General features: G+C 38.5%; 1 protein-coding gene across 1 annotated transcript; it reads left to right on the top strand.

Annotated features, from left to right (window-relative positions):
* The first annotated feature begins 1,261 nt into the window (after positions 1 to 1,261).
* Positions 1,262 to 26,662, top strand: LOC149005636 (WPP domain-associated protein-like). The gene is made up of 6 exons (XM_089168725.1): positions 1,262 to 1,675; positions 2,032 to 4,390; positions 7,697 to 7,823; positions 9,836 to 9,937; positions 12,894 to 12,972; positions 25,571 to 26,662. The coding sequence occupies exons 2-5, from the start codon at positions 2,136 to 2,138 to the stop codon at positions 12,954 to 12,956; spliced, it is 2,547 nt and encodes an 848-aa protein (XP_089024851.1). The 5' UTR covers positions 1,262 to 1,675; positions 2,032 to 2,135; the 3' UTR covers positions 12,957 to 12,972; positions 25,571 to 26,662.
* Positions 26,663 to 26,923: the final 261 nt, after the last annotated feature.

The following is a 26,923-nucleotide window of genomic DNA, read 5'->3' as shown; positions in this document are numbered from 1 at the left end:
CATGAAGAGCCTTATAACCAAGGTCATGAAGGGCCTCCTTTACTCATAGTGCTTCATTACCACCCTTACCTCACGGGTCTCACACACAAACAAAATAATTAAATAAAGGGATAATTACTATTGCCCCGTTGTACTTTGATTTTATTACTACTTTATTCCCTGTACTTTTTAAAATTACTATTCCAACCTTTAACTTTGTCAACAATTACTAATGCCCCCCTACCGTTAAGCTTCGTCAGTTTACTGATGATATGGCATCTATATATTTTTTCAAAATTTCAAAAATAACCTTGCAATTATCTTTTTATTTATTTGCTCTTTTTTCAAGTTATAATATTACCCTTAATAGGAAACAAAATTAACTTTAATTTCACTTTTCGTTTTTAAAAAGAAACCACCAAATAAAGGAAATATGTGATTTTTTTCCCTCTAAAGATAAGTCACAAAATAAAGGAAAGATGTAATAAAATAGAAATTAAAATATAAAGAAATATCAAATTTAATTCAAAGCTGAAAATTGAAAATCACCTAATATATGCTGACCATTATGTATGTTACCATATTTTCTATTAATTAGATCTTATATACTAATTTGTTTGTAAAACTTCCATCATGGTGATTATGAAAAATTTAAGTGGAATGTAAAAGTTTCAACAATCATAAGTATGTGGTCCCATCAAATCCAAAACTAATTCTAAAATATAAGATTTTAAAGATATAATTGACATGCAATATAGTTTCTATAAATGAGGGTAATGCCATATTTTTTACTTCTTAATTTTAAGGGCAAAATAGATATTTCATATTTGATGTTAACAGCTACTTAACACCTTTAGAAGTGAGGGGGGCAATAGTAATTTCACAAAGAAGGGGGTTTGATTAGTAATAAAACCAAAGTATAAGGGGGCAATAGTAATTATTCCTTAAATAAAAGAAATACAAAAAATAATTTTGAAACTTATAATATAGATTTTAATAAAAACCTAACACTATCTGATCCGAATCCGGTCCGTTTATACTCCTATGTGTGATATTCGCCACATAAGTAGACAGACAGAGTTTAGGCAATAACTTAAATGGACAGATTATACATTTTAAGCTAAAATGTCACGTTCTTTTTCTTTCAATAATTGATTGATAAAATGAGAAAATGTAATGTCGAGGAGTAAAGAAATTGAATGGATCAAATAAAAAATAGCTAATTCTTTGGATTGATCCGAATATGCCGATAGGTTTGGGTCGTGGACTTCTTTGCCCCAGGTCAGGTATGTAAAATTCAGTTCATACCCCCATTAGTCCATTACCCCTGAAGTGTTAAAAAAATAAGGTGAAATAATAAAAAATTGAGCAAAAGTCAACACGACAAGCTCTCCCGCTCAACCACTCTCCGACTCTTCTTCTTCATTTTATCTATTACCGGTTCAGCTGACGTTACCGACCACCTTTATTTTGCCGCTCTAATTTAACCTTCATGATTTGTCCAAACCCTACAAAAGTCAGAAGCGAACAGGCAACCTAGAGATTTTGCAGGTGAAAGAGCTCATTTTTTGGTGAGGTTCAAATTGGCATGGGTTCCCGAAGTTCTTCTCTGGTTGGTTTCAACCACTTCAACGGCTATTCGTTCTACTCCGAATGCTTGCTGTTGCTCTGTTCAATTACTGTTGCATTTGTATCTGTGAGTTCGTTTACTTGTGTTCAATCACTGTGTTTGATTTTCCTATTTCTTTCTGATCTGAAGTGTTTATAAATTTAGTTATTAGCAAATAATTTTTTTTGGGTTATCCATCTTATTTGGTTCTGAACTTCCCATTATTGGGTGTTTTATTAGCAAGCATCTTTGGTTGCGGAGACATTTAAAATTATGGGATTAGGTTTCTCCTTTGGATTTTTTTTTGTTTCGTTCTGAACTTCCTGTTGCTGGGTTTTTATTAGCAAGCATATTTGGTTGGGGAGAAATTTTAAATTATGGGTTAGGCTTCTCCTTTGGATTTTTTTTTGTTGTTGTTGAAATTTGGGTTTGCTGATATGCAGGCATGCTATCGACTATCAGATGGGCTTAAGTAGACTACTGAAATTCTGGTTTCATTTTTGTCTCCGTGCTTCTTTGAGTTATTCTGGAGTTAATTAAAATAGTTATGGACAGTTCAGTGACTTTGGATGGGTCGGCGGTTTGCACTGCTGGAGTTAGTTCACTTAGAGGTGTGTTGATGCAACCAAACTTTAGGTTGAAGGAGAGTGAGAATCTTGGAAGTGATTTATTGGATGATTTAGATTCGTATTTGGATGATATTACTGACCGCCTCACCATCTCAAGGATGGTGAATGATTCTGTTATCAAGGGAATGGTGAACGCTGTCACTGAAGAGTTTGCTGAGAAATTTTCTCTGAAAGAATTGGAGGTGCGGAAATTGAATGAACAATTGCAGTATTATGAGTCTGGTGCAGGTAGAGTTAAATCACTTATTGGAATTGATTCTGACAGATCAATGTCTAGGCTGCAGTCGAGATTTCTTGGCGGTGATGTAGAGTGGGGTAAAATGGAAGATTATTTTGTTAGTTTGAACAGGGCGGCAGAGGAGCAGTTTCAGAGGCTCCAAAAAGATATGTGTGACCTTAAGGAGTCTGAAATGACAGAAAGGATAGAATCTGCTGTTGGTTCAAAGAGTTTCAGTAATCCTATTCAAGGAAAGGCAATTGACAAATGGGAGAAGGTGGATAAAACCCTAAATTTGTTGAGAAACACTGTAGATACAATCTTCCGCCGGGTTGGCGATATGGTTTACTTGTCCAAGACACTAACTAGTGAGTGGCAGCAGGATCAGGAGTTTCAGGAAGAAATTGAAGCTATGGTGATTCATAATTCTATCAAGAGCTTACAAGAGGAATTGAGAAACCAAGCTAGGAGCGGTGAAAATATTTGCCAATTAATGAATGAGATTTCAAGTCTACGCCAAGAACTGGATTCTATTTCAAGGTCTTTATCCAGTTTTGATCTGGGCTATCTACCATTTCATGGATCTTATGAGAGTGGTGAGGAAGGGAATTTTACATGGAAAGATAATGTCAATCAAAATGTTAGCAATCATGTATCACTTTCAACGTCCCTTCATGACAAAAATGATAAATTTGAACCTAAGATCATTTCTACACTCGAGAGAATGGATTCTGCACAGCTGAAGTGCATGCCAAGTGATGAATTATTAAGCTTGTTCAAGGCAGAAATGGTTAACATGAAGAGAAGTCATGAGTCTATGTTGCAGGAGAAAACTGAGGAGTATTTCAGCCTTAGAAGGGAGTTACTAAAAAGAGGCACTCTATCGGTGAGAAAGGATAAAGAGTTTGAATCCTTGAAGAAGAAGATATCAGATGGTATTGTAAAGTTGGATGGCATCCTGAAGGAGAAAAATAAATTTCATGTGAGTTATGAAGATTCCATGAATATTCACATTTTGAAGTATAGACCTGATCCCGTGCTCTCTGATAACAGTCAGCTCAAAGAGTTAGAGGTAAAGTCCCTGTCATTAGAGGTATCTGGGGCCACAGGCAAAATTTCCCATCATTCTTTGACAGAGACAGATTTGTTCGAAGAAGTGAAGAAATGGGATTTTGAAGATTTTGACATGCAGTTTAGGGTCATGCAGGATATTCTTGGGACTGTTTACAGAGGAGCTGTTAAGGATGCTGAGGAAACAATGAAATGGGGCGTCAAAACTTCAGATGTGGAATATATTATCATGCAAGACGTTTGCAGAATAACTTACAAAGAAGCTTTTAAGGATGCCCAGGCTGCATACAATATCATTAAGGCAGAATATGAAAAGGAAAATGAGAAAAGTGTTTCCCTTGAAGCAATTTTATTTGAAACTATGAAAGCCTTAAGGTTAGAGACTGAGGAGAAGGAACAATTGATATGGGAGAAACTATCATTATTAAAATTATTGGCAGGGAAGGAAAAATTAGCAATGGAAATAGAGTCTACATTGATGAAGGAGAAGGAATGCTGTGAGTTGGTTTGCCAAGAGCTCAACCAGCTAAAAGACATTGTGAATCAGCAAGAGAGATTAATTTCAGAGAGTTTTATGGAACTAGATTTATGTAAGAATAGATTTGAGGAAGCATTAGAATTTATTGGTCAATATGAGGAAGGAATTAACAAATTAGATCAGAAGCATAAGCTAGCGATGGAGGAATTGTGTTTGGCTGCTGAAGAAAGAAGAGCTCTTCATGCTGCTATTGAAGTGAAAGAAGGTACTATAACATTACTCAAATTTAAAGAAAGGGAGCAAAGGAAAGAAATGGAAACCATTATTTCATCTATTGAAGGGTTATCAAAAGCATTTGCGGATTTTGAGTTTCAAATAACAAGTAAGGTCGAACAGAATACTTTGAGGTACTTATTAACTAAAACCTTATTTTACTTCTATCTAACAAAATGAACAGACTATTTTTCATTTATTTTTTATAGTTGATGGAGCAGACTATTTATAAGTCATTACTGGCAGACCAAGGTTCTATATATTGTCTGATCTAAATCATGAAAAGATTGAATGCCTTACCTCCTAGTCAAATTTCTCACTGGCTTGGTGGTGCAGGTTTGGAGACCTACATTTGCTAGAATTTCCAAGAAGGACCAGCGCAAGTAGTAGTAGTAATATTAGTCACTATCCTCTTTCTTTCTTTCTTTTTTTATTTTTTAAAAATTTTTTTTCCCTCCTTCAACCTTTTATTTCAGTTCGATTGAACCAGTGGTTCGGTCTTGTTTCAATTCAAGAATTGTTACATTGACTTAAGAGAATGTAATTAGGACTCCTGAACCTCCCACAAATTTCAGAGGATAGTGTGTTATGTTTTTAGCTTCCTATTGTAATTGGGACTAGGTTCAACCCTAAATTCCGCCCCCTACCTATTTAAAGAGTCCATCATGGGCATTTTAGATCACCCTGGAATTTTCAAAATTACTTGCATTTGCAATGGCTAGGTGCTTCTACTTTATTCTTCTGCATTTTGTGAGATCCTTATTTTAGCAAGTCATATCTAAACTGGTTGCTTGGTTGGACCACTCAATTAGTTGACAGTGTGAAGCATAAGAAGTTCTGTAAAGCTTTCTTCATTAATTTGATGAACATAAACATACGGCTCATACTCAGATTCAATTGCAAGAATTTTAATCCGAGAATCCTGCTTCCCATCCATTTAAACAATCTTAATCAAGTATTGATCCCCATCCCTCAGATTCTACTTCTAAACCTTCCAAACCCAAACCCTAAACTCCCCTTTGGATTTCCATTTTTGGAAACCCTAAATGAATAAGAACATATCCTCAGCTCATATCTACAATTGCAATACATCCAAACTTAAGCCAAAGCCTATACATATCATCCTCTCCATCAACTTTGCATTTAATCCAAGTTACGACCACATCAGATCCCCAAACCATACATCCAGTGCCTTTCTTGAATTTTGATGTAGCCTCAAGTGAATGAGCACAGTTCTTCCGGGATCTTATCAAAACCAATGTTAGCTTGAGATTCAAATTAGGGTTTCTAGGGTTTTGGCCAAAACTGGTTAAGGTCTTAGTTAAGGGTTAAGCTGAATTATAAATCAAGTCTGATTTATGATATTAGAGTCCCTGTTTTGTGAATAATTCAGGTGCCTGAAAGCTGGACTGTTTTCCCTTTCATTGCTGAAATTAGTGGTAGGTCATAAGGCCCACACATTAGGGCTTGTAGGGCTTTCTAGAGTTCTCGGGTAGGCTGTAAAGGGGGGCTGGTGTTAGGTTTCTAGAAGAGAAAATTTGGTAGTTATGGAACCAGGGTTTAGGACAGGGTTTGGGAATTCAAGGTGGCAAAGGAACTAGGGTTTAGTAGGGTTTGGGAATTTAGGGCTGCAAGGGAACTAGGGCTTATGGAGACAAGAAGAAGAGCTTAAAAGGGGTAGGTTTGCAAAACAGAAAATTAAAAGAGTGGAAGGGGAATGAAATAAGCACTGACTTGTTAATTACTTAATTTCCTGTAACTCGTAAGCACTGCCGACGGAGAATCCTTTGAATAAAAACCCTAGGTTGCTTACTCAAATCACATGGAGTTCCCTTACCACTGATCACAAGCTCTACTAATACCTTGCTCGTACGCAACAATACTCTTTGTATTCTCAGATCTATCATCTGTTACACTCCAAAGGCTTATTTATGGCCTTACACAAGAAATCCTAGTGAAATTAGGACTTAAAAACTGACTTCTTGAGTTGTACTTAATATACTAATCCAAATTCAAGTAGGAGTCTTATAACTAAACTTAAAAGGACCCCTTATCATATCCTAGACTGAATCAAATGTAAACTAAAATAAAACATAAAAATACCAGTCTGCCCTTATAACTTAAGTTGGGCAGTACATAATTAGAGACCAATTAGCCCGTGTCCACAAAAACCTGCTGAACAAAGACCCAACACCTATCTCCATCAACCCTAAATCAATTTGAAAGGGAAGTTGGCCGGTTTGGTGCCATACCTACATCAATATCATCCAGTTCAAGAACTACAGTTTTCAAGCTTGACTGTAGCCCTCACTAGCCATCACTTTTCTTTCAAGTTTTAACTACAGGAAGCGTTTACCTAGCCTCCCACTTGTTCCAACATGCTGCCATGACAAACTACAATAACCATAGTTCTTGATACCCATACCCCCCTCCTTCCCCCCAGGATCATCTCCCTTGACGGGGATGCTCCCTTGACAGCCTTACAACCACAAATTATGTGGGGCCCACAAGTAAAAAATAATAAAAACATTAAAAACAATAAACCCCATCACCCTAACCTTGTGGGCCCCCCTGTAATTAGTGGTCAATAGCTGTCGGGGGAGGACTCCCTGTTGGGGAAGACGATTTGGACTCCCAAAACCCTTCCCCCCATGCACCCCGCCCAAAAAAAAAAAAAAAAAAAAAAAAAAAAGAAGAAAGAAAAAGAAAACCACAGTCAGCCCTCACGCCTTATGCATTTGATCCTAGCCTTGGTACCATACAGTTCACCCAAAACCCTAGATGAGAGAATCCATATCAAAACCCCAACCATCTCATCCCATAAAAATTCGTAAATATCTTCACCCCAAGTGATAAGCATTCTAACCATCCTATTCCTCAAGCAATCTCTGCAAACCCTTCACCTTCACTGTTCAAAATCAAACTAATATCTCCATTTGTTTATAGAAACCTCAAAACCCTAATGGAGCTGAATCTTCTGAGATCCTGTTTCATTGGTCCTTAGTCCTGTCTAGGGTTACCCCAGTTGGACTTTAATGGTCCTAACTCTCTAAGGGGTGCCATTATTGCTCAATAAAGTCAGATAAAAGCAAGGCTTTTGAATGCCCTAACCTTGCTAGTAATTTATGATAAGGAAGGCGGATTTATCACTTATAATTGTCATGTGTATTTCGAGGTCTGGTAATCTGCAGGCATGAAACTGCACGTCCCATTTTATGGGAATCCCCGTTCTTCCTTTCCTTTTGAAACACATAAACAGATACACATGCAAGTAAGCTTTTTGGTATGCATAAACTTTATTCACTTAATGTTTAGTGTTAAGTGTGCTTATCTCAAGAAAGTGAATGCATGGGCTGCCTTTCCTATTTACTTCTATTTCCAGGTGTAATTTTCTTCTAATTATATGTTAAACATGTGCATGTATACATTGTTGGTTTCAGGCTGGTGAAGTTGACTTCCCAATGCTGCTTGCTAGTCAAAAAGGTTACAGTAATTAAAAGAATTGGGCTGGTGTACAAACAGAGACTTGAGAGAAGATATTCTGATCTGCAAAAGGCCGAGGAAGAGGTATTCAGACATCAAAACTACAATCTATCTTCCTACTGAGAATTAATAATTTTCTGACTGTTACATTCTTGTGGATTTGAAGGGACCACAACATAATTTTGACCTTTTTAAATTGTTGGTTTGTTGAATTAATCTAATATATGAATGAAACACATGGGATCTTCAAACTGATGTGTATACTGAAAGGAGCTGTATTTTATTTTCCCTATAATGAGCTGATCTCAATCATGAGAAATAGGTATATTTGTCTACCCTCATGCTGTGTCCAAAGTAGCAACTAATTGTTGAGGGATAGGACGGAAAGAGTAAAAGCAGCTTAATTACAAATTGCACATGAGAACCACTATAAGCATCAATCTTGTAAATTGCATGTTAACTAAATATTCTGCCATATCATTAGCTTTTTCCTCCTAAAAATATCACTAACAAAAGAGTTAGATCTGTATGTTTTACATTTATTGGTTTTATGTTTATATCGGATTTTCTGTCTAAGTTAAGCTATGTCATGTGCTTAGGATGTTCATCAGCTATCCTTTTCTGTCTCCTAGTTATAATCATAAGGAGAACACCACTTGACATGTTTAGGTTTCTTTTTAAGCAATCTTTTATTTCGGGAAAGCTTAACCCTGTAGGGGAATTCCCAGCTTGCGTTATACTTTCTATTTTTCTAGTTTATGTCCTAGGAAGTAATTAGTGTTTATTTATTTATTTTTATGGTTTTTATAAGTAAGCATGTGATCAATACATAGCTTTTGCTTAAGCACCCTCTCTCTCTCTTCTCTTCTTCCCTGTGTCATGATTTGATCCCCAATCCTTCTACATCTTTTCTTTGTGCTGCGCTTCTATTTTCTAGTCATGTCAGTTCTGCTGGTACCGGACCAGCTTCTCTGTTGACTTCAAATCCTTCTCATCTCCTTTTTGTTCTCTTTCAGATAATGAGTGCAAGATCGCTTTCCTATGACCACTCAGACCCTATGCCCTGCCCCATTAGTTCCTCTCATGAGATTGGATCACAAATCAAATCTGGGTTGACACTTACATGTTAACAGGTTTCAGGGTTCTTTTGATCATTGGGTCTGATACTGGATGGATTTGATAGTATTTTAGGGTAAGGTCTTCTAATTTCCCCTGCTGAGTGGGCCTAGTTATGAGTGGGCTGCTTACAAGGATCTCCCTTGTACATTTTGAAGAGCTTGAAGAAGACCTCCTCAATATTAACATCCTCTTAACTAATTAACCAAATTTCCCTCCACTTTTTTCTTTATTGAAACTATGCATTTTTTTTTCTCCAGAATTATCCTGCATAGTCATAAATCTACTTCAACAGTTCCACCTATATATGTGCGCAATTTGTCTCTTGTTAACATTGAACTTCATCAATTTACAGGACTCCATCCATGGAGTGGGTCTATAAGTGATGAACCCCTGATTGCATTAAACTCCACCAAGCGTGCTTTTTCTATAGCTAGACCTGGTACTGACAGTTGTTGAGGGCCCTCTCTTCAAATGAGGTCAATAACTGATTAGGCAGTGTAGAAATGGATGATTGTAGTTTACATCCAAAAGGTTCAAGTACTGATGAATGTCTTCAATTCCTTGGAATCTCTCTCCCCCCCCCCCCCCAAAAAAAAAAAAAATGTAGTAGAAAAGCTGGTGATAATGGGTGTTGATTGGTCTTTGATCGTGGCTTTGTGCTGCTACTTTACCAGCTGGGAGTAAACAGTGACATTTATTACATTTTGTGTATGTGTTGCTACCAGGCAACCCTGTAAAAAGCATGGGAAAAGGTCTTACTCTTACCACAAAACATACCACTCAAAAAATAGAGGCCCTCCCATTCACCCGTCCTGTACCAATTATTGTTGATTATCTATGGATTGAAATATTCAATTGGTACTCTTATGTATCAAGGAAAGGATGCCACTGTTTCCCTGATTTGGGTTATGTTTGCCCAAAATTTGGCTTTTCAATTTGCAGGCTAAGTCTTTATACTCTCTTAATCTTTCCCTCAGGTTGACCTATTAGGGGATAAAGTGGATGCTCTTCTAAACCTTCTTCAAAAGATATACATTGCTCTTGATCATTATTCACCCATATTGCAACATTATCCTGGGGTAAGATCTTTCTCTTGTAAGTTTGGTTTAATAATTTCTCTTTTGAACATGCCTTTTATCCCTTATTACTAATGGTTATTTTCATCCTTGGATTTCTTATTTTCTTCACTATGGTTTTTTGGTTCATAATTGTCTTGCTTTCTTTGATGTAAAAGTGCCCTACATCTAAGCTAGCTGAAAACTTGAAATGGTTAATTATCCTTCCCATGCCTAGGAAAATCCCGCACTGAATAATGTTCTTCATTAATTGTGGGCTTCTAACCATTTGATCTCTAGATACTTTGGATCAAAGGTCACATCCAAGTGTCCAAAAATTTTCCTGATATCAGATTGCAAGATGCTCAATTTTTTCTTTTCTTTTTTCTTTTATCGTTTTGGCATATAAGATATTGCAAACTCATTAATGCTCCAAAAACTTTTCCTGATATCAGATTTTAAGATGCTCAATTTTTTTTCTTTTTCCTTTTATCGTTTTGACATATAAGATATTGCAAACCCATTAATGCATACAAGGTTTAACATCTTTTTTCCTTTTGGTGTTATCAAAATTCCAGCAAATTTTTAGCTGAAATGTTGCAATTTTTTTACCTAGTTTCAGTGGATTTTAAGCTGAAATTGACCACATTCATGGAAACTCCATGTTGTGTTATATAAACATGTTTAACTGATCATACTGCTACGCTTTCTAGGAACGACCCCTCTAACTGGCAAAATGCTAATAATTAACTGCTATGCTTTCTAGGAACGACCCCTCTAAAAGCCTGATGGAGTCAGTGTGCAGTTTTCTGTGAGTGTAGAACATGAAAATGTTACATCATTGTTTGTGATAAGAAATGTTTGTGGTCCTCCATGATTGACATTTACGTTGCATCTTGAACTCATTGGATTTACCTATCCTCATATATGGATCACCAAACTGTAAAGAAACTTACTGATTCACTGTGATATGAGTCATATTATGCCGCTGCTATCATCTACGTCTGGCTGGTTGGGTAAGAGAAGGTGTCATCTGGTACTTCTCTTTAATGGGAGTCATTCAATTGCTGGAATTTTCAAAATTACAGCCAAATTTCCTAGTTGTTCAACATTTCAGTTAAAATAACCACAGAATTAATTTATTTATTATTTATTATTTTTTATATATATTTCGGAGTGGCTTTTCATTCAGCAACACCAAGATAATCTAAAAATATCTGAAATTTGATTGAGTTTTTGAACTATGAATGGATATACTTGGTGGCTTGGTGCAACCCAAATTTCTAGATTAAGGCTTGCATATGCAAGCATGCCCAATCATCAAATCTATGATCAGATCTGAAATAAAGGAGGCAATTGCATTGTTAAGGGAAGTAATCAGATTTATGGAAGGGGAGGAACAAAGATAGATCGATCTTCCATTCCCCTATAAACTTTGAGAAATTGGTAAACCTATTTCCATAATATTTGATAATCATATTCACTTGTCTAAGAATTGGAATTTTAAGATGTATGTGCAGAAAAACTGTGAAGGATAAAGTGAGGAACTAAGTGAGAGTTGCCCCGACCAGCAATAAACTCTTGTCTGAGGTGGTTTGGCCATGTCTAAGAAAGGCCTAAGGATGCCCCAGTGAGAAGTGATCCGATTCTGATTGAAGGAGCTAAAGAGCTATGAGCAAGCTTATAATTACCATAGATGAAGTTGTGAAGAATGGCGTGCATGGTCTGGGTCTTTTACCAAGTATGATCTCATATAGACCTTAGTGAAGAGCAAGGATCCATTAAGTCTGGCTCTTTTACCTGATTTCCTGGGCTATCCACTCTTATTTTCATATTTCATTCCCTATTTCTCATTTTTCTTATCTGATTTCTTCATTCCTCTTTCCTTTTCCCCTCTGAGGTCCTCAGTTTTCCTCTTTGTTTGCAAGGATTCATGTAGTCAACCCCCCTTTAGTTGCGATAGAGCTGAGTTATTGTTTTTATTGCATTTACTTGTCTAAGAATCTTGAGACTTCAGCAGGCTTAGCTCGTTGGTGCTTTTCGGCCCCATACTTACTCGATCCATGAAGCATGCTTGTAAAATTGATCCTTTTCTAATCCTGTGGTAGAAGACCAGTGAGACTGCAACGTCCAAAGCCCTGTCTCATTAAAATTATAGAAGATAGCTGATGAATTCTAAAATAAATTGGGTGATAAATTTGGATTATGTGTCACATTTTCTTAGAAGTCCCATAATGAGGTATGAGCCCCACTTTTACAGTCCCTTGGGACTATTGATTACCTTTATGGTTTCTATGTCAAGGCCACTCTGAGACTTGAGCAGCACATCTTCCTCTCGGCAGCTCATGCTTGTGACCTTCTCACCGAGCAGCAGTCCCCCTGTTTGACATAAAAAGAGTGTTCCCGTTGAGCATGAGGCTCCTACCACTGCAGTCAGGGAAGGCTCATGCTGTACACAGCCTTATGTCTGCTTTGTGGAGAGGCTAGTTCCTGAGTCAAACGTGTGACTGATGAAATATTTTATTGCAAAAATATTGATTAAATGTCTGACCAGGTGACACTTTGACCACCCGAAGTTCCAAATACTTGCCTCAAGCTTGTTTAGCTCAGTGAGCTGGGTTAGTTGGTATTTTTAAATGCCAGAAAAGTGCGCTCTGGCTTGGCTCACTTTGTTTGATACTTGGAAATGGTAATTAGCTTACTTCCACTCATTCTTTATGTATAATTCTATGCTGCTTTCAATGAAGTTGCCATGAAAAACTTGACGAGACTTTTGAAATGAAAATTTGCAGTATGCTTGTCTTCTTATGCTTTGAAATAGTATTTTAAGTTTTTGTTGGTTTCCCAATATTCTTTTTAATGGAAATTAGTATCTTGGATTTGTTAAACACATCTTTTTATGTGTCTTATTTTGCATTTTAACTCCTCATAATACAGTTCGTTCTATGCCATAGTTTCTATAAGCCTTTACTTGTTGCAGATTATGGATGTCTTGAAACTGGTTGGAAGAGAATTGAGTGGAGAAACTATTCAACCATTTTAATTAGTTCCTTTATGAGGTAAGAGATGTTCATCATATACTTTTTCAAATAATCCAGCATAGGCAGATTGATATTGGTTTTATTTGGAAGAATTATTTCTCTTATATGTGTTCTTAATTTTCAAGGTTTATGCACCCTCCCAATTTCTGGAAATGTCTTTGGATTCCTTATAATACAACAGATTAGTTGTAGCAAGTCCTTGGTCAAACTACATTTTAGCCATTTTAATAGGGGAAAAGTTTCGTTAGAGCTTCATGACAAATGCCTTCTAACCTATGAGTCTTAAAATGGAAGATTTTGCCATGGTTGCTGCCTTAAGGTTGGAAAAGGGTGAAAAAGTAAACTTTTGACAAATTAAACATGAAAGTAGAAGGGAAAGGGTTGGCTGTAATGTGGGCCATATGGCTGAGATGCATCTCAACAAGTTGTACATACCAAACTCAAGGGTGGCCTATACACCAAATGGTCATTAGCCTGTTCTACCCACCACATGGAATGGATAGTTGGAAAAGAAAGCTGATCTAGACTTTTAGGGAATTCTAATATTCAAGAACCTGTCATTAGGGAATTTTAATGACAGACTTGGATCAGAGGTGATGGCATGCATGGAGACTTTGCATGAAATTTGGACTAAAACTGATTGCTGGTTCAAAAGTTGTGAAGGGCTGCAACCTTGAATTGATTCTTTTTCCCCTTTTTTTCTTTCGGGGGGGGGGAGGGGTGGTTCCTTGGTTTCAAGAATTTCAAGAAGAGTGAGAGGTCCTATATCCGCTAGGTAAACCAATTGAACTTCTCTCTACAGCTCCTGTGGACGGCGGAAAGGTCCAGACGTTAATGAGGTTTCTGATGAGCAGTGCCTGGCAGTCTCTTTGGCTGCAAAAGGTCCCTGACCTTGCAGCTCCATCAATAACTGAATGCGGCCTGCTTTATTCTTCCAACGATTGGGGTTATCGATAGAAGTCATACAACTTAAACTTGAAGTACGAAAAGAGCTAAAGAATCCCAGAAGAAATAGAAGAACCAACTTGGCTGAGGACTCCTACTAGGAAATATGACTTCGATGCTTAAAAAGCTCCCCTAAATTGTGGAGGCTTTAAAGACCAAAAACTTATAAAACAATCAAGCTAAAGAGTAAAGAATATTCAGAATTATACTGAAGTTGGCAGAATTCACAAAATACTGTTAACCCTTTCTAGCTGAAAAAATAAAAAATAAAAAAATCTGTACATACTGACTACTACTACTACTAATGCTGCTGGCAGCAGCCGCTGGGGCCCTATTTGGCTTCCTCATCGAGATACAGGCCCACAGACCTACATCGGCTGAAGTATGTGCTAGACTTACTAATTGAAACTGGTATGGTTGCATCCAAATTGGTTGGTACTTCCATGGACTAGCATTAGAAATTGGAATTTCCTAGTGGTAAGGATTATGACGACAAGCACTGATACAAACTCCTTGGTGGGAAACTTATTTATCTTACTGTAACAAGGCCAAACATTTCTTCTGTCATTATTATCAGGCAGTTCTTGCAATCTCCTCAATCTCCTTTAGAAGAGTCACTAAATGTAGCTTGTTTTCTGTGTTATTTGAAGGAACCTTCAGGAAAAAGGGCTTATATATTTTCTCCATCAAAATTTTGATTTAGCTGTATTTTCTTATTCTTTAATTAGTGGAAACAGAGGCCACATAGGGGCGGGGGGGGGGGGGATGGTCCCGTCCTTTTAAAAAAAAAAAATTTGATTACATCGTTTATTTTTTTCCTTATTTTTCTTACTCCACATGTGAAATACCGCTATTTTCTTTACCATGCTGGGGAATAGTGACAAGTATTCTCTAGGTTGAACTGCAGTGTTAAGAGGAGTTTTAGTTTCCCACAGCAGGGTAGCACTATCGTGAAAATGTTATTTCCTAGTTTACTTAGGAATCTATTTAACTTTATTCTAAGAATTGGGATTTCTGCTTGGAGTCTGAGGTTGAAGTCCTAGCGTTTGTAACTTTCTTTTTGTTTCTGTTAGTATAAATATAATTGGTAGTTTTCTTTTTTCGGTTGGGGGGTGGGGGGAAGGAGGGTTGGGTGGGTGGCTGCTGAACAGAGACTGCGGTTTTTCTCAAGAGTCTCAATCTCTTTTCTCTACCTCTTCTCTGCGATTGCTGGTATTCAAACAATGATATTGTGAAATCTTGGCTTTGAAAAATATATTTAAAACATATTGATAAAGCCAAATTCCGTTGAACCACACAAGTAAGGACCGACCAAGCTCAGTATGGTTCGACCAAGTCTTGGTTGGATTATGGGCAAATTGAGATAACCAACATGATAAGCAAGGAGCTCCAATAGGGACCAATTAACTCCCTAAGTCTTTGGAGAGATTCATGGATGAATATGGAGTACATAGATTTTAGTACTAGGGACTCCAACGAGTCAAGGAACCTGTATTAGGTAGAGTCTTATTCGGACTCAACGACCTAAGTGCAAGTGATAAGTGTGGAGCAATTATAGAACTTAAGTCGGAAACTGTTACCACATGGTTAAGGTAACTTCTTAAGCTATAAATATCTACACCTTCACCATTATTAGGTAAGCATTCTCGAGTTATTTTTCCTAGCATCGAGATCTACAACTTGTTTTCTTATTCCTAAGCCTTGCTTTTCGCTAACTTGATCATCAGAGACGTTACTCGACCAACCCGGTCGAGCACTTTCTTTCAAGTATGCTTGTTCGTGTGGTTGAGCAGGATTTTGTAGCAACAATTGGCGCCGTCTGTGGGAACTGATCAAAAAGCCATCATGCGCACTAGATTAGGAATGGTAGTGGGGGATGACTCGAATGAAGATGGATTGGAGGTCAATAAAGATGATGCACCCCAAGGAAGGGAAAGACTCCTTATAATGATGCCCTAGCATGTTCATCTAACCAGTTTACCACCATCGATTAATTTGGCAAATTGCAGAGACAACTGCTGGAAATGAACGAATTAATTAGAGAAAGCATCCATCAACAAGTAATCCTTCAAGGAACTAGCCAACAAGCTAACCCCATAAATTTGAACAGGGCACAGGGTGGTAGAGCAACAAAACAACAAGATGGACAAGCTCCTCCGGTCAATCATTCTCCACGACCTTCTAAGAGAAATCGAGAGAAGGAAAAGGGAAAAAACGGTGAAAAATCCCAACATCACGAGGGATAGCGTCCAAGGACCCTCCCATAGGAGATGACTACGATGATCTACAGAGTAGTTCTCCTCCGTCCGACCACCAAGAAACAAGTGACAACAATGAAGTTGCAGCCAAAGGAACAGATTATGATTGACGCTTTGAGGAACTTGATGAAAAGTTAAAATAGTTAAAAGAGTTAAGGGGCTCAGGAAAAGACGCTCTATATTCTATACTGAAGGAAGATCCTTTTGTTCGAACTATTTCAGAGGCCGATATGCCTAAAAATTTCAAGTGCTCGACCTTTACTATGTTTGACGGGACAAAGTGTCCGAGACACCATATTATGCACTAGAAGTCAGTAATGTCCCCGTACAAGCACAATCAAGTAGCCATCTGCAGAATCTTTCTAGCCTCATTGATCGGAGCAGCATCCAAATGGTTTCTAGGACTCAAGAGTGGGTCAGTTACGGATTTTGACCTGCTTGGTCGAGTTTTCCTGTCACGTTTCCAAAGCGGTGTAAGTACAAAGAGAGAGAGGACACTCTATTCTCGATTAAACAAGGTCGTACGGAGTCAATCAGGGACTTCCTTCAGAGATTTAACAATCTAACAATTCAGATTGAGAATTTAGATGAGAAGATAGCCTTTCGTGCACTTTATTAATGACTCAGCTATGAAGGTCTACTCGAGCGTCTCATGTTAGATATGCCTGAGACTTAGGTAGACTTGCTCAATTGATGTCATACGCAGGCCGAAATATCAGAAAAGTTCCGAGCAAAGGTGGTCGGCTAGAGGCTAAGAAACAATCGAAGGCAACATACACTCCCGTGAATACCAGCCGATTATAAATCTTAATGCAAATCAAGAGCCAGGGCTTACTTATATGGTTGAGCAAGCCTTAGTCCTGACTAGAGGAATGTGACAAAAGTAATGTGAATTCCATAAAGATCATGATCATTAGACTAACAATTGTAGGCAGTTAAAAGCGGAAATTGAAAAATTAATTTCCCAAGGGCAGTCAAAGAAATATATTCAAATGAAGTAAAAAGCTCTTTAGTTAGTGATTGGAGACAGAAAAGAGCAAGGTCAACTAGCAAGGAAAGGTGTCGAAGCCCTAGAAGGAGTCCAAGAAGGAATGCAGATGACAGTCAAAGGAAACGGTCTCCAATTTATACAGTGCTCGGTGGTCCAATAGAACATTCAATCAAGCGAGCAAAAAGGAAAGCTCTATACGTAGGTAATGTTGAACTAGAAGGTTGGAAGTAAAAGTAGTGTCAGAACCTATTACCTTCTCCCCAAAAGACATGTAGGACGTCAAGACTCCACATGATGATGCTCTTGTGATTAAAGTAATTTTGGCTGGGGTTGAAGTTCTAGTTGATACCGGTTTGTCGGCTAACATACTATCTCTGAAGGCTTTCAGAAAGCTTAAACTAAGCGAGAAGATGTTTGTTCCTTGCAGAGCTTAATTATATGGATTCATGGGATCTTCTACTCGAGTGGAGGGGACAATCAAGTTAGACCTTAGAATTGGCGAACACTCATGTGACAAGATCGTTAAATCAAACTTTATGGTTGTTTAGGACTTGTCGGCTTATAATGTCATCTTAGGTCAACCAAACCTCGCCCTACAAGCTGTAGTGTCCACACTACATATGAAGATGAAATTCTCAAGCAAAACTGGCATTCGTGAGTGTAGTGCTGACCAGAAGTCTTGTCTACGGAGTTATGTCAATTATATAAAGAAAATAGTAAAAACTAGTCCACCATGATGGTAGAAGCCAAAGATGATCGAGATGAAGAAGCAATGCAAAAAGCAGAACTAGTCGAGAAGCTAGAAAGAATTCGACTTAATCCAAACGAACAACAATGATTGGCGCCGAACAAGATGCAGATTTCAAAACTAGATTAACCTAGTTCCTTAAAGAACACTCGGACATCTTTGCCTGGTTGGCAGATGATATGCTTGGCAATGACAGACAAGTAGCTGAACACAGGTTGTGTATTGATCCTTGAGCAATTCCGGTTGTCCTAAAAAGAAGAAACTTCTCTGTGGAGAAATATAAGGCAATCTGAATAGAGGTTAAAAAACTGAAGCAATCAGGATTCATAAGATCCATTGACCATCCGACCTAGTTGGCTAATGTGGTAATGGTCAAGAAAGCAAATGTCAAATGGTGAATGTGAACGGACTATACCGATCTCAACAAAGCATGTCCCAAAGGTTGCCACCCACTTTTAAGGATCGACCTCCTCATAGATGCAATTGTTGGACACGAGATGCTTAGTTTTATGGACGCGTACTCTGGGTATAACTAGATCCCGATGCATCCAGATGATGAAAAGTATACAACCTTAATGATTGACGGAGACAATTACTACTATGAGGTGATGCGATTTGGTCTAAAAAATGTGGGAGCAACCTATCAGAGAGTAGTGAACAAATTTTTTGCTAACCAGATCGGCAGAAATATGGAAGTTTAGATAAACGATATGTTAGTGAAAAGCACCTCGAAGACCGACCATTTAACCGACATGGCCGAAGTATTCGACGTACTCCGGACATATTGAATGAAACTCATTCTAGAGAAGTGTGCTTTCGGAGTGTCGTTTGAAAAATTCCAAGGTTTCATGGTGTCTCAGACGAGAATCGAAGCCAATCTAGAGAAGATAAAAGCAATTCAAGATATGAAGCCACCAAGAAACATCAGAGAAATTTAAAGTCTAATTGGTCAAGTTGTAGCGTTGAATAGATTCATTGCTCGGTCATAAATAAAGTGTCTGCTGTTTTTTAAGGCCTTGAAATATGTATCTAGTCAGAAGACAAAGATTTGGAACGAAGAATGGCAAAAAGCTTTTGATGAATTGAAGGCAAAGTTGTCAAATCCTATTATGCTCGTTCTTCTGACCCTTAAGAAGGAGCTACTTCTGTACTTGGCTACAACTTCTACTGCAATCAGTGCCGTGCTCATTCGAGAGGAAGGTACTGTCCAAAATCTAATATACCATAGAAGTCATGTATTAATTGATGTTGAAACTAGGTACACAAAAGTGGACAAACATGCAGTAGCTTTAGTGACAGCTGCACGAAAACTCCAACCATACTTCCATTCACATCCAATAGCCAGACTAACCAACTTCCCTTTGAATAAGATACCACACCGGATATTTATCCTATTAGAGTCTCCCACCTCCGCGATCCATACCTTGTTTATCACATATATGCTCTGGTCTATCCGGTGAACCAAGTGAATGGAGTATACGAAGCAAAAGAAAAGATGATGGATAAATATCTTAGTCTGGTCGACCAATATAGACCACTTTGCAGATCTACTAATCAGGCAAATACCCAGAGTAGGGAAAGATTAGGTAGATGCATTATCTTGCTTAGCCACAACAGAGCTTTACAAAGCCAATAGTATATATAGAAGAATTAAAAAGTCTGAGCATATATGTGATCGATCATATGCAGATACAAGTCGAGCAGGGTTGGATGGAGCCAATCATTCGCTATCTAGAGCATGATCAACTTTCAGAAGATCAAAAGGAAGCTCGAGCAATTCAACAAAGAGCTGCTAGATATACAAGAAATCAATAACTCGACCACTGCTTCGATGCTTAGATTCTCTTGAAGCCCCTAAGGTCCTAAGGGAGATACATTAGAGAATTTGTGGAGCACACATAGGTGTTTGAGCGCTTGCAGATAAAGCATTGAGGTAAGGATACTTTTGGCCAACTATGCAAGATGCTGAAAGTTATGCTAGGAGCTATGACAAGTGCCAGGCCCATGCTAATGTACCCCACAACCCTGCCATGCCATTGACATCAGTCTTATCACCCATTTTGCAAGATGGGGGATAAACTTGATAGGGAATCGCCAAAAGCTTTAGGAGGAAGAGAGTATCTAGTGGTTGCAATCAATTACTTCACAAAAATGGGTGGAGACAGAACCTCTAGCATCAATAAACACTGACCAGATGAAGCGATTCATCACACACCATATCATATACATTTATAGAGTTCCGAAGATAATCTTATCCGACCATGGGAAACAATTCGAGAATTTAGCTTTTGAAATTCTGTAAAGACAATGGATCGAGCATCATTTGTCTTCAGTAGCTTATCCTCAGAGCAATGGACAGGTTGAAGTCACAAATCAAGTCATGCTCGACAATTGAAAAAGAGGCTTGACCAGCTAAAAGGAAGATGGGTTGATTATTTTCCAAGTGTTCTCTGGTTGTATTAAACAACAGCAAGGAGGATCACAGGTGAATCCCCATTTCGACTAGCGTATGAAGTAAAGGCTCGAGAATCAATTGAAGTGCTAGTCGGCTCTCTTAGAGAAAAAGAATTCATGAAGAAGCAAACATTGGAGGCATGAAAGCCAATGTAGATTTGATTGACAGGAAGTCAAAGACAAGGCACAATATCATGTAGAAGAATACTAGTGATGAATTGCCACTTATTACAATGCCAAAGTAAAAATGAAGCAATATATTCCTAGAGACCTAGTTCTTTACCAAACAACTGCTTCAGATCCGACCAATCAAGGGAAGTTAGCTTTGAACTGGGAAGGACCATGCATAGTCACCCAACAGGTTGCTTCTGGAGCGTATCATCTACGAGATTTAGAGACCGGGCAAGAAATTCCTCGATCATGGAATATGAACAATCTTAGAAAATATTATCAGTAGTATGTTTAAATTTTGGTCCTTTCTTTAAGCAATTTTTATTCATTACTTGTAATGGTGTATCCCAAATTTTGTTTCTCTAATTAGCAACACAAACAGTACGCTTTTTTAGCAATTAAACTTTCACTACTTAAGTAAGTTATACTTTCGCTTTTCGAGCAAATTACAAGTCACCATGCTTGGGGGAATGGCATGACTCCTCTTGACCACAGGAACATGGTAACTTGAAACAATAGCATGATAAGACTCCTCTCAGATTTTGAAACTAGTGATCGAACAAACCATAAAAGAATAAAAGGAGCATGTAAGCAAGGAATTCACTTGACGAAAGATAGATATCTATTGACAAATAAAAGGAGTTTACAAAAAGCCGATCAAAGACAAGATCGACCAAATTAAGACGAGATATAAATACAAAAAACTAGTTGCTCGAAAGTCATTTTGCACCTGCAGCCTGTTCATCCTCCAGCATCACTCTAGCCCTCCTCGTTCGACCTTCTTTTCTCAGTTTCATCGGTCTCACCTTCCTGAAAAGATGCCTCCCTCTGAGCAGATTGGGACTTGGGAGCTGCTCGACACACCGGCCTCAGGGATCGGCTCCTAGTCAGAATTCAGAAAATCTACTACATCAACTCCCTGAGGCTTAGGAAAACGTGGCTGACCTTCACACCATTTAGGATGAGGAACCTTGAGGTCCTTGAAGATTCGCATGTCGATTAAACTCTTGAACTTCTCTAGGTTCAAGTCCTTAAATTTGCCAATGATGCCCGAGAAGGTCTGCCTTTGAGCATACAGGTAGCTAGGTGCAACTTTGCCATGAACTGTCTACATTTCTTCGTCTTAATCCATCTCTTAATCACTTCAAGGCGACGCTTCAGAATTGATCAACTAGGTTAGTTGAGCAACCTCCTGGTTGGACATTTGAAGTTTCTCAAGTAAACCAAAGAACTCCTTCTCTTTGTCGGAATCACCTGCTCCTTTCTGACCAAGAAACCTTGGACTTCCTCCAACTGAATCTGGAAAGTCTTTGGTTTGCTCGGCAGCTTCATTTTGGCCTTTTAGGGCTGCAATCTCTCCAAGCAGTTCAGGTTCTAGAGCCATCCATGCTTCATTGTTCTAACATAGGATAGCTAGCTCGTCATCTTGCCCCTTCAAGCGCTACTCCAAGCCACGTATCGAGAAATGATCTTCCAGAACAGCATAAATAGTCTCCCCCAACGACTAGATGAGGGGGATAGGCCATTCTACAACAAAGAAGCCGATCATTAGAACATAAAAATCAGGACCAAATTAAGCATAAAGGATTCGAGCATACCTCATGGTAATAGTATGGGCTTGAAGACGGCTCATCCTACAATGGTAAGTCTAATTAGCAGGAAGGAGGACACCAGCCAACCAGTCATTGTTGCCCCCTCTTGGCCGGTAAAAATTGAGGATGCTGAATTAAGCGACCAATCTGGTCGAAGAATGTCTCCATCAGAAGGACCAGAGCTAGAAGGTTCGGTCGGAATAGAAGAAGTGGCCAGAACTTCTGTGTCCATACCAGCATCACTAGGGAGCTCCCGAACTAATTGTTCTCCTTTAGGATCTTTTCTTAGACGGCTCGAACTTCTTGCCTTCTTACTATGCAGGGGTGGGAGGTCAGACGAGGCTCTCTTTCTCTTAACTTGTTGGGGGGGGGGGGGGGGTTGCCTCCCCCTTGAAGAAGAAGCACGGGGCCCCCAACCTGTATCAGGCTTAGTCGGATGCGGAGCTTCACCTTCTAGAAATCCCGCTGAATGGTTATAGCTTCAAAATCTTCTTCTTCGAGCAACACTGCATCACAATGATTGGACAAGAAAGGTTAGAAAAAAAATTCACAATGAAAGAAAAACAATCTACCTGCTATTATTATTAGAGAAAAATAGAAGCTGACCAGTAAGAAAACCCAAAAAATGAAGGATGCTCAGGTATTCTGGACAGTATCCATTTACTGCTCAAAAATTCTGATCTTCAGTGGGGATTTGCAGGATTCGGTCCTTGGCTACATGCTAGGACTCACTCAAGTCTAGAAAGTTATTCGACCCTTTCAAAGGGCCAAAGCCTCTAGATCATGCGATCAAGAATGTAGGAAGGGAAGGAAATTGAACAGAAATTTATCTAGGCCTCCACCGTTTGCTGTTGGTTGGAGGGGTCCCTTCCCCAACCAAATTACCATCCCAACTCGAGTAAGAGGAGGTACGCTTGGAAACATAGAACCAAGAATCATGTTCTTGTTTCTTGGCCATAAAAAAGTGAAGGAATAATTTAACGGTAGGGGTGATACTGACCTCACTCTGTTGACAAAAACCTCAGAAGCAGATGATGTTTCTCCAACTATTTGGCGCTAACATCCCTGAACACATTCCAAAATGGTTTAGAATTTGCTCAAAAACAGGGTGTACGAGAAGTCTGAATCCACTCTTGAGAGCATCTTCGTAAGTAGCAAATTCAGGCTGGCGTAGTTTGTGTGCACGCTCGTGTTTGGAAGGAATATGAAGAAGGTATTCATTGGGGATAGCATAATGGGTCCGAAGAAGATCTAGATCTTCCTCAGTCATTTTTGAAGGATAACATTTTATACTAGAGGTACTTTGGTCGAAATCTATATGGTTGGATGTACACGGTTTTCTTCGTTCGGCTTTAAGTTCCGCGGGTGAAAGACTGTCAATCCATTGTCTTAAAACGTGCTCGAAGACTTAGGGATTTCATTTCATCACCGACTACATGTGGTCGAGAGCTTTGGGGATGGTCGGATTCTCCAGAAACATAGTCACTAAAGCATCGATCATGAACGAAAGAGGAGTGCTCGACATTTCGAGCATCCTCACTACAGTGATCTAGGGCACACTTTGCCCACACACTCTAGCACTAGCAGTAGCTGAATCAAAGTGCTCTACTTGTCTAGAGGACCTAGGAGGCCTTGAGGCTACGATTTCACCCCCATCTCTCTATCTATAGGGGATGTTTGAGGGGTCAAGAATTTTAAAATTTTTTTTTTTTTTAAATAAATTGAGAGCACTCAATAAAATATATATATATATATATATATATATATATATATATATATATATATATATATATATATATATATATATATATATATATATATATATTATATATATATATATATAAAGAAGAAGAAGAAGAAGAGAAGAAAAGGAAAGAAAAGAAAAGAAAAGAAAAGGAAGACAAGCTAACATACGAAACCATGACAAAACATATTCCAGTGATAAAGGAGGAAGCAAATAAAAGGAGGAAAAGAAAGGTACTTACTGTCTTTTGGTCTTAAAACGAACGAAGAGGGCTTGAAGATGACTTGTAGAAGACTGAGAGAAACTAGAATCGCCTCTGCTGCAAGGTCTCTTCAATGCACGAAGAAGGTGAAGTGAAAAAGGGGAGAAGATTAGGTCATTTAATACGTTTTTAAAGATTCCCATCTAAGGGTGAATGATGGATTTAATCCAATGAGGCTAAGCGTCTTTATATCTGCCAAGGAGATCCCAATCCAACGGCTCAAAAACTGGTTTATTTAATGAACCAGATCTTATCAAGTGCAATCTTGAAAAGATTCGCATCTAACGATAAAGAAAAGAACGCCATCTGATGGTGCAAAAATTGGGACAATTGGACTTCGATAAGATTCCGAACCTAAGGAACAGAGACACACCGTTTGAATGGTTGAGATTAAAAGAACTTTAAAATTCAAACTGCCTTACGTCATGTCACAGATATGTGGCCACGTAGTGATCAACGAAAGGCGATGGGAAGACGTGCGTAGCCTTTCACCTGTCAATGGTCATTCATAATTAAAGTTTACAAGGGACTAGACAAGCAAAGGCTAAAACCCTGATTAGCTCGACCAATTCAGAATTGTTCGAAAACGATTAGTCCTTGGGCCCGACCACTCATGATGCTCAAACCAAGTGACTAGGGGACTTGTGATGCAGGCAAATTCCGTTGAACTGCACAAGTAAGGACCGGCCAGGCTCAGTACGGCAAGACCAAGTCTTGGTTGGATTATGGACAAATCGAGATAACCAACATGATAAGCAAAGAGCTCCAATAGGGACCAACAAACTTCCGTCTTCGGAGAGATTCATGGACAAATACGGAGTACATAGATTTCATTACTAGGGACTCCAACGAGTCAAGGAACCTGTATTAGGTAGAGTCTTATTCAGACTCAACAACCAAAGCGCAAGTGATAACTGTGGAGCAATTCTAGAACTTAACTTGGACTCTGTTACCACATGGTTAAGGTAACTTCTTAAGCTATAAATATCTACTCCTTCACCATAATTAGGTAAGCATTCTCGAGTTATTTCTCCTAGCATCGAGATCTACAACTTACTTTCTTATTCATAAGCCTTGCTTTTCACTAACTTGTTCATCAAGAAGTTACTCGACCAACTTGGTCGAGCATGTTCTTGGAGGTTAGCTTGTTCGAACAGTCGAGCAGGATTTTGCAGTAACACATACCATAGGTATTGTTACTAAATATTGGATGAAACGTAAGTAATTTATGTACTCATGTTGGGTAATAATTATTTTTCACGTCTTGTATGTGTGCAGTCATTTTGCAATTATCGTCTCATTATACAAGAAATAACCCCTGGTTCAGGAATGTCAGTGTATTTTGCTTGATGGGACCAGTACAACACCCAGCTCTGCATGGAGTGAGTGATGCAACTAGGCTCCCTTTTTCTTTGCCTTCCTGTTTATTCTATTTTTTTATGGTGTAACAGAGTTGGAGAATGTGGTATGGATCTTTGTGCTTTCATCATGGCAGAGATGTAAAGTGTTGAATATTGAAAACATGAACACGAGCAGAAAGCCATATCTGGAGTCAACAATTTTTTGTTATATGATGTCAACTCTCCACTCTTGGTCCAAGTTTTGGAAGTTCTCACACTAGTTGGGTAACTTGAACCCAGAAAAAGGAGACGGACAGAGATCTGGTGATCAGAACTGAGTTAAGTTGACAGTCCAGCTGAGGTATGAACTGGATGAGCTTGTTCAGATGCACTTGGTGGCATATTATTGGTGCAAGTATATAGTTACGTGTTTCTTTTTGTTAAGCCAAGGAAATTGGTTTAGATGGATGTTTTGCCTCCCAAAAGATCTGTAAGCAGCACATACATGTTAGTTAATTGTAAATTCCTAGTAAGTTTGCCCAAAATGTACATTTTGTTAGTTGTAGTGTCATATTATTCCTTCACCATATACTGGATAAGCTCTCTCATCATACTTTTTTTGGCTTGGTGGTTCACTTGAAGAACCAAATTGCTGTGGGATTACCTCCACTCTTGGAAATCAGGTAAGGGTCTTGACCTATTACATGCTTTATAACAAACTTGATCACTAATTATTATAGAGGTTTTCACCAATTGCTTGAAACACTACAGAAGGTTCTCTAGGGAAACTCGAGGTTGGATGTGCGCTGACTAGAATCCCTTTTTCTCCTACTGCTTGCCCCCTGGGACTGCTTATGCTTCACTGTATAGATCTTTTTTATCTGGAAGTCACCATAGTGTGGTTATCTAATCCTGCACATGATTGCAAGTTTGTGGATCACTGTTAAACTCTGAAAACACACCTTTAAATCAGTATAATATCCTTTGGGTTACCTATACCTCACCTCAGTTGGCTCAAGGTATTGCAGTTCCTCACCTGCCTTGTTTTACCTCTAAATGTTCTATATTTGTCTGCCATGGACAGTCTCTTATTGCGATGAATTCATCACCCAAAAGACATGCCATGGACCTTAATTTCACGTTGTTCCTTACATGTGAGCATAATCTAGAATGAAAAACCTTTGCTTTGGCTCATTGAAAATTCCCTTGTTCAATAGGATCATTCCCTGTGTGATTGGTGCTGTGCTCAAAATCTCCTTTATCCGTGGTGTTAACTTGTTTTATTTCTGGTTCCATGACCAGCTGGAAATGTATAGAACAAATAGCATTTTCTTTGAATTTCATGTTGTGCAATTGAAGATAAAAAAATTGTTGAGTTTTTTACATTGCACCAATTATTATTGGGGTGAAACTAGTGACCATATGCTATTATGTTGTAAATTATATGGCACCTACTTGAAAAAT

Source organism: Hakea prostrata, chromosome 9 (genome assembly GCF_041222555.1).
Source record: "Hakea prostrata isolate BN-2017 chromosome 9, UWA_Hpros_2, whole genome shotgun sequence".
In the NCBI taxonomy this organism is placed as follows: Eukaryota; Viridiplantae; Streptophyta; class Magnoliopsida; order Proteales; family Proteaceae; genus Hakea; species Hakea prostrata.
This window is presented reverse-complemented; position numbering and strand designations above follow the sequence as displayed.